This window comes from Echiichthys vipera (assembly GCF_963691815.1).
Source record: "Echiichthys vipera genome assembly, chromosome: 3".
Classification (NCBI taxonomy): domain Eukaryota; kingdom Metazoa; phylum Chordata; class Actinopteri; order Perciformes; family Trachinidae; genus Echiichthys; species Echiichthys vipera.
Genome location: NC_139828.1, coordinates 11,975,019 through 11,984,245, shown reverse-complemented (window position 1 = coordinate 11,984,245; position 9,227 = coordinate 11,975,019). Strand labels below are relative to the sequence as shown.

Below are 9,227 nucleotides of genomic sequence, written 5' to 3'. Positions count from 1 at the left end.
CCGACTTTGCCATATAACCATGCTTCTAACATGATTAAAAACTCAAGCTATACGGGCAGTTTCCTCAACAGCCATTTGTTTGAAATTAATCAATTACATCTATATTAAACAAGAATAGTTAAATGAACAATAGGATCACAAAGATACCCACTTTAACATTTTTTTCTGTGGTGCAAAGAGTTTATCTGAACCAATTTTTTTTTTCAACCACCCTCTTGCTTTTATGGCACACACATTCATACTCGGGAGCTTCCCTGCACAGCCCCTGTCTTCTGCTGTTGCCTAATGAGCAGCTGCACAAGAACAAGTAGAGGAGAAGTGCTTTTCTCAATGGCACCATAATAGTAATTTCTAGGGGTGGAAATGTTATTCATTCACCATCCAGATTTCCAGCTCCCTCATTACGCGCACACTCCTCCGCCTTTAGACGACCATCATCTGCATCAAACGGCTCAAAGCTCCTGTACAAGACTATAAACTTGCAAACGTGAAATACCTGCAACACCCATTCATCTGTTTATTAGGTGTGGGCATCATAGAGATAATGAGATTGTGTCTTTCATTAGCTCTCTAATTAGAGCTGAATGGTTGCAGGGCCAATCTCTCACTGCTGGATTGACTATTGACCTCCAAGAATTAATGACTTCTTTCATTTGAGCTGGATGGTGGTGAATGGTGACAGATTTCTAACGTTGCAATTAAAACCTACGGAACTGAGAGAGGGCCCGTCACTTCCGACCCCTCGGGCACAGCTAGATTCACCCTCGCACAGCTGGCTGAAGTGGAGTCCATATCCACAAGAAAATAGATGAAATGCTTTGGAGGCAAGCTTATTTCTGGTACATTTTGAAAAATAGCCGCAGAACGCTATATTCACCCAGGCGATTACATTTAAGCATGGATAAGCTGTGAAAATCATAATTGGAGAGATTCTGTCCAGAAGCGCTTGCATGAATGCAATGCACGCAAATCCACATAGGGTATGCACCAGCGACCCACACACTCATTTGTGGCAACATGCACACAACCTCTTCTCACCCTTGAATTAGAGGGCCTGATAATCAGAGCTGGAAAAACATAGAATTCGTGTGTGTGTGTGTGTGTGTGTATGTGTGTGTAGATGATGATGAGGGGCTGTTGGCAGATTGCGATGCCCCCCTTTGCCCCCTGTAGCACGTTATCTGAGTGAGTGTGTCACATCCACAGGGAGGGAGGGTTGTGGGGACAGCGCTGTCACCGCCGCTGCGTTGGTGTATATATGTGTGAGAGAGTGCGCCAGTGTTAGCGGATGACGGATTGCACCCTGCCACAATGGCCCTGACTCCCCCTCCTCTCCCTTCGTTTCACCTCACCACAGCCCCCGACCATTAATTCTCCTCAACGCCCCTCCCCTCTGAAGCACTGGGCCTCCACAAACACCCATTGAGCTGCCACCAAACATACCATAACCTTGGACGTCCCTTTCCATTTCTCTCCGGCTAGCTTTCTCCAAACCCTCTCTATCCATTTTCTTACTTGGTCCATCCCTCTCTCTTTCTCTTTCTCTCTCTCTCTCTCTCTCTCTTTCGCATACCTTCTCTTCATCTCCCCTCTTTCCATCTTTTCCATCTCTCTTTTTCTGCTCCATCCTCTTCATCTCTTCCCTCTCTCACATGTGGGCCGTGCCTAGCAACGCTGAGTAGGTCTGGGAATATGGATTAAATGTGAGAATGGAAAATACTGTTTGTGTGTTTACACTTCAGTGCTCTGGTAGGCTCAGACAGACAGCACGCCGGCTCAAAGTGCTGACTCCAAATGGAAAAAAACAAGGGGTCAGACGACTCCTACATTGCGTTCTCTAAATGGTGCTGTAAGCGCTGCTCTGCAGGATTGCATACAGTATTTGGCACAAAGAGAAAGGCAGGAGGGGGATAAAAGAAGGAATGAGTACTTAGCAGGTGAGAGGTGGTATTGGCTTTTAAATTAACTGTCTTGCTCCTCCTTTTGAAATCCTCTCCGCACTCAAATAAGTTACGGTGTCTTCTTGCTGCTCCTTTGGTTAATGCGATTTGAGCCTGAACACGGTGTGAATGTCTCTGCCTATGTGTGCGTGTTCAGACAATGGTGTGCAAAACATCTCTTATTAGCACTGGATCGGTCATGCACAAGCAGGCATGTAATTAACTGAGAGGAGAGGGGGGGCACACACAGGACAGAAAGAGGGGAGGAGAGTGGGAACGGAGGGGAGTGCATACGAGGCAAGGTTGATTTATCATCCCATCACCTTGACCTTGGTGACTTGGAGATGCAGCTCAATTAAGCCGACTTGGCCTTGCATGCCTTACAGTGATCCAGTCCTAAATGACCTATCAGTCTAGTTCTTTTTCTCTTTACCCCTCTGTCTCTCTTACTTCTACTTCACTCCCTTCCTCCCTCCAGTTATATTCAATAGATGGAACATAATGGGGTTGGATCTGACATGCGATGTCACTGCAACTTTGAAAAATGATAATCATGCAACGCGCCAAATATTTTAGAAATACTGCAGATAATATGATATGCTTTCTGTTTGTTCCTCCGCAAACCTTTTCTGTATGACATCTACTGACACACACACACACACACACACACACACACACACACACACACACACACACACACACACACACACACACACACACACACACACACACACACACACACACACACACACACACACACACACACACACACACACACACACACACACACACACACACACACACACACACACACACACACACACACACACACACACACACACACACACACACACACACACACACACACACACACACACACACCAATTCTAATGATCATCTCAGGTTGTTGTGAGTGACTGTGGTCTGTCATATGTGAGAGAGCGAGAAATCAATAGTGACCAGAAGGTGTTTAAATAAAAGAAAGAGAAAGCTATGTGTCATTTGAGCCAAGACAATGAAGGTCACGGTACTCTCCATGTCCTGCAAAAAAAAAAAAAAAAAAGGCTTTGGAGATACAGTGATGGGGGCCCACGCTACATTAAAGGTCAGGACAGTTAGATGAGTATTTCACTCCGTAGTAATAGCAGCTGGGCTCTCTGTAAACCCCTTGGAGGGCTTTGACCTTTGAAACAGCCTGGTGTTAACAATTTTTACTAATTCTACTGTACAATTCCCTTTAGAGAAAAAAGAAATACTTTGTGAGATATCTTACATTTAATGCGTGACACCCCGAAGCCCCAGGAGCTGTACAGTTGTCTGTGCAGTAGGTGGTAGGGGTTCATTGTTTCGCTCAAAGGCAGCTCAATACAATGGATGATGAGGGCATTAAACTGGGTGTTCAGTTTAAAATGATTTTCCTGCACACTTAGCTTAGCCATCCTAAATCTCACAACCTCAATTCTTGCTAAAAGCTCACATTCTGTAGCGCTCTGAATATCCATTTAAATATATAATGGAGCATGATTCAGTAGTTTCGTGAACCTAGTCTAAAATGTATTCATGAATTGATTTCCTGTATAATTTAGAAATTTCCCAGAACAGTTGCCATATTTTTCAAGTTTGAAAATCATCACGACCAGTTATAGTCCCGTTCCTGGAGTTCTACTCAAATCAGGTGTTGGAACTGTTAACCGATTATCTGTTATACAGCCTACATGATTTGCCGGCAGCCTTTGCCTGATTTTTGTTGACATTACAGTCAGAATATTGTCAGAATCTTACCTGCAAAAGCTTTGGAGATGTTATCCTTTTTCCATTCCCAGGGTTGGTCATACTCATCAGCCGGTCTCTCATCATCTTGCGGCAGTCTGCTGCTCTCCTTGCCCTCCTCCTGAGGTTCTGCGTACAACAGACCGAGACCCAGGCGCTGGCCTCGCTCGTCTTCATAGGGGGTGTCGTAGAGCTGCACCCCACCCCGCGACCTTCCTCCTCCTGGACCACGCTGCAGCTCTGTTGATGCATATGCAAAATAATTCATGCCGCAAATAAAAATAAAACATTCTTGGATGTGTAACCAGTCTGTAGGAAATGTTTAGAAATAATATTTGCCAGTAGCGATGAAGTTCCCCTTAGAGTGATATTATTCTGTACTACAAAGTAAAACAAAGAGCCTGTTGAGCTCTGAAATGACTAGAATTAGAGGAGAAAGACAAATTATGTTTACACAGCTTGCCGTGAGCTCAGAATCTCAGATAGGGGGGCTTAACAAGGCCTTGGGCTAGATGCTGAGTTGCAACACGGTAGACAAACCCAACCCCCCTTCTCTCTTCCATCCTGAATCCCAGCAGCAATCTAGCACAGCTCACAACAGCATCCATGGGCCCTCGTTAACATTTTCATCACTTTCTCAGTGGGTTCCGACCGAAAAATGTATCTCAGCACTTGCGACTATTGTGTGGCATCAAATATGACCATAAGTTAAAAGGCTTTAAGATTATTGACGCAAGCAAGAGGATGAAATCTGATTTCTAAACGCATCAATAGGAGCCTCTAAGCTTAAGCAGCAGTAATCATCAATGGCGCTTTGATATGCTGACCTCAAAAATGTACCCTTTAAAAAAAACAGGTGGTACAAAATCAGGGGAAAATGAATAGTAGGCATCTTTTGTGCACACAGCCAGCGGTCTTGCAAAGGAGGTGCACTCACGTGAGAAGGGAATAGGACTAAATGGAAGGGTTCCCCAGTGAAAGGCAGAGAAAAACTTTAACCTTCACACGACAAGACGCCGCTATTGGGCGGCCCTGTAGTCACCATGGCGACCAAGTGGAAGCCCTGGGGGAAAGGCCCTGAGGTTATGAAGAAGAGGGTGGAGGGAAAATGGAGGGAAAATGGAGAGAAAAGAGAGAGAGAAAGAGAGAGAGGAAGAGCAATGCGAGGAAGGAGGGAAAGAGGTGGCGTGGGGTGAGGAGCAGGAGGAGAAGGAAGAGGGAAAGGAAGCGGTGAGGAAACAAGGGGAGGAGGTGGGGTGATGGGAGAGAAGGACAAGGGAGGGAGGAGATGGTCTGTCAGTGTTTGATGGTAAGTCATCGAGACAGAGGCACAGCGGGGCTGAACGCTGCTCTACCTGCGCTGGGAACCCGCGGCTTCAGCGACAGCCCAGAGATGGAGAAGATGAAGGCGGAGGGATAATAACAGACACGGAGGAAATAAAACGAGATATTCATAGGAAACATGATTGTAGGAAAAACACGGGTGGTGATAGGAAAGTGACATCGATTGAAGATTGAGGGGAAGTGTTTAGGCATACAGATGCATGTCAGAGCTGGAAACAGAGACCAGTCTTTAATCCTTGATGCTTTTTTCCCTCTAAAAGTGCAGTCGAAGCACACAGGTGTTTTTTCACTACAGTCTTTGTGAGACATAATTACTGTTCCAATCTCACATCTGTCTTAGCCACTCTGCTGTGTTTTTTAATGAGCATCAACAGACTCGGAGACAGACAGACAAAAGCAGGCAGACAGACAGCCCTGGAGTGACAGGCCCAATTCAAAGTCAAGGAAAGAGCTGTAACAATGCAATGCCAAACACTCTGCCATCACAGCAAAGAATCTAATCTCTCCAAGCTGCAGCAAGAAAAAAGATTTTCTTCCAAGGTTTTCCAATCGGCAGCAAATGGAAAGGCTGCTTCATTCACTTCCAGCCTGATATTTGACCACCAAAATGGCAGCCAAAGGGACAGCAGAGAGAGGGGACAGGACGTAAAACACACTATAGGACAAATTACAGAGACAGCCAGACAGACACCCCTGAGGGTCGGGGAGAGCCCTCGAGATGAAGAGAGATAGAGAGATGGAGAAAGAGGAGGGGGAGTCTTTTACACTAAATGAGTGGGACAGAGCAGGGAGAGTGCGAGAGAAAGGGGCAGACAGAGATGTTATAGGAGGAGAGACAAATGGAAAGCGATAGATGTGAGCTCGATGGTGTGGGAGAAAACGACAAGGGAGGAGGGAGGGTCTGAGACTGGATAAATGGCAGAAATCTCTGAAGGGACAATTTGAGAGCCGACTGTGATGAACGCAAAGCACCGTGAAGTGGACAGTCTGCTAACTTTGGAGTCATTAAACTGAGGAATACTTCATTTAACACTAGTGTTCTTAGAACCGAGGGAAATGTGGAAATATTCTGTAAAGGCAGAAATACTTTGCTCCAGAGAAAACGAAGGGCGATAAAGAATGATAAGATCAGAATTGAGATCAATGATGGTATTTTTATTCATGAGTTGGTGCACCTGCAATGCAATATAATACGGGATTGTGATGTACATGTCAGGTAAGAGGTTGGAAAGTAAGGATGTTCACTTACTCTCATATTATAAAGGTAATTCTGACTATTTGTGTGGATGTAAATGGTTTACTATATGTTGAGCTATCAGAAATAAACTAATACAAGTGAATGTAACGAAAACACCATGCTTCTATGATAACAGTGTGGCGCATTGACCCCCTGACCTGTTATGACCCTCTGGGCCTCGTACGGTTCCATGTAGCCGTTGTTCTCACAGGGAACAGGTCTGAGATCTGTTTCTGGCTTGTGGTCCAAGCGAGCGTCGAATGGGTCCGAATAATCTGTGTCGCCTGCCAACGGAGCAGACGGCACCACCTAAAAAGGGAAAAACACATACTTACTGATAAGGACAAATGGGTTTTGTTACAGAACATCAGCTTGTCCTCTTTGGAAGAAAATGTCTTTTATACGTTATATAAAAAAAAATACAAACCAATGTCTGAATGTTTTTGTCTTGCAGGCATAAAACTGCAATGACAGACCATAACGGGTTTGATTTTCAGCCAGCATTTAGTAAAAGCTGCATATCAGTCACACTTTTGATTGAAACACTTGAATGAAAGCCTCCTGGGATCTGAATATTTTTTCTGATAATCAGGAGCATTCAGACTGTAGGACATGAAATGCTGAAAGTGTTGCACAGACAATAGCTCATCAAGACCAGAGATGGAGAGAGCAGCGCAGCACTCTTGACAAGCAATCACATCCTCACTGAATAGCACGTTAACTGTATGTTTGGTTACAGGCAAAACGCTTTTGGAGTATCATCAAAACACTAATTTGCATCTTTAGTGTGCAACATCACAAAAAACACACTAATGCTATGTATATGTAGTGGCTGAACAATACAGTTCCCCCTTAAAACCCTTGAAGAAGGGACTAGATTGTACAGTATGATTGTTGCTACATTTACGCTGTATGCAACACAACCCGTAACCATCCTGTCTGAGCATGATGTGTTCTTTGGCCGGACACAGAGGGTGAAGAGGGAGCTGGTTGTTCGGTCAGGAGCATTTGTTCTTTCATGCGAGCACAGGAGGAAAACAGTGGTGGTCAGCTGGCACACTGACAGCTACAGGCAGCCATATGGTCACAAACACACACACTTACATGTGCATATACCTACAAACGCACACACATTTTGGCAAAGTGCTCTCTTCCCATCTCTCCCTCTCTGACAAAGGAAATCGCTGTAGTAAGTCTCGCTTCCCAAATTCCTGCTAGACAAGCACACGCCCTCACGAAATTACATTCTAATCCCATGTTGATTCGGTAACAGGTTATCTGTCGAAGCTCAGGAATCTGCTATGTTAATTAGAGCGTGGATGTTCCCACAGACCCTGGGAAATTAATGAGAGCAGGAGGAGAGTTGGGTAGTGGGGGTTAGCTATCGACTAGAGTTAAGACTATTACTTCAATCCACTTCAGGACTTTCGCACTTGTAGCATTTTCCATGAGCGGAGTCATGGATTTAACTGCAGCGATGAAAACCCTGAAATACTCCTTAACTTACTCAGCATATGTGAGCTGAATTATTGCAAGGACCATTTCCTTGTAAAATCCTTTGCTTCTGCTCAAGTCGTCCAGTCTCAACATCTGTTTGTCTTTGTTCATACAGTGCCCCGTATGTTCTCTACGGCACAACATGCGCAGTACAAAACCGGGAAAGCACTGCAGTCCTGATGACACAAACATAACCGCAGTATAAATTAAACCTCCCTGTGGCCCTTGGCACATCACCGTACGGCATATTGTATATGGGCCCTGACATGTGCTCATGCAGGGGTCTCTCTCAGCTTGCAAAACTAAACCCTATTTATTATTTATGGAAGGACATAAACTCAAGGGACTGTGACCCCTCTCCGACTCAGCGGTCCGCTCAAGCCATCAATAATTCTTCCCTCCATCTAGGATAGTGACTTTATGTGGCACATGGCATGTGATTTATGTAAACAAGGCATATTTGAGACACACATTACTAGTCACTTGCTTATGGAGTCTGATCAATAAAGCTGTCACGGTGATGGAAATTAAATGAGAGAGAAGCGGGAGAGTGTTTTTCATTTTACACAACTTACTTGCCTTCCCTTCATCCCCCCCCCCCCCCCCTCTCATCTCCACATAAAAAAAATTTGTCATCACATGCTTTTTGCCCTGAACACCTACTGTACAAACACATGCTGAGAAACTGAGGCTCTTACAGGCTCTTGCTGGTCCTCTAAAGAAACGGCACTGAGGAGGATCTTGGTGCGCCCCAGCTCTTGGGAGTCCACTTTGATCAGTCTGTGTTTGGGAGATTTCACATCCACACTGGATGACTTCATGGGAGACCCGTACACAGGTGTGGCGGGTTCAGAAGTACTAGGCTCGCCCCTGGACCTGTTTTCTGAGTCCTCGTAGGGATCCTCAAAGTCCATGTCCCTCTGAAGTCGGTAGGCTTTAAGGATCTCGCTCTCTGTGTAGTCTGGTGTGGGCGGCTGCGGGGGCACCTTCCTGCTGCCAAAGCTCAGGTAGTCTTTCAGCCACTTGGCCATCGCAGCTCCGCTTCCAAACGTGCTGGTGAATGGTGGAGTGAGAGCAGGAGGCTGCAGAGGGCAGACAGGGACATGGGGGTTATTGCATGACCTTATTTCTAATGAGATTGTACAGGCTTGGATTTGTGCTTGTTTTCTGATCACAAGGCAACTGAAAGATGAAAAACATAATCACAAAACAGATTTAATCCACAGGTCCTGATCCTCTCATAATATTATTGCAAGACAACTTTCGCCTGATCAGACCCACGATCACTGTGAGTTTACATGCACTCATGTGACACTAAACTACACCAACAGCTGGGCTTTACGCACTCCTTTTGTTTTATGCAGGGAGCAATAACGCCTGGCATCTGGACTTTGCCCAAAGGCTGCAATTACATTTCACACCCCTGCAATAAACTCCAC

The 9,227-nt window shown here is 45.3% G+C and overlaps 1 protein-coding gene across 1 annotated transcript in view; it reads right to left on the bottom strand.

Moving 5' to 3' along the window:
• shdb (Src homology 2 domain containing transforming protein D, b) overlaps positions 1–8,819 on the bottom strand; it is a gene marked incomplete at its 5' end in the record, with an annotated part of 21,121 nt that extends 12,302 nt beyond the window's left edge. Inside the window, 3 exons of the mRNA XM_083911249.1 lie at positions 3,723–3,950; positions 6,450–6,600; positions 8,487–8,819. Coding sequence (XP_083767375.1) covers positions 3,723–3,950; positions 6,450–6,600; positions 8,487–8,819 — 712 coding nt within the window. The remainder of the gene's footprint in view (positions 1–3,722; positions 3,951–6,449; positions 6,601–8,486) is intronic.
• Positions 8,820–9,227: the final 408 nt, after the last annotated feature.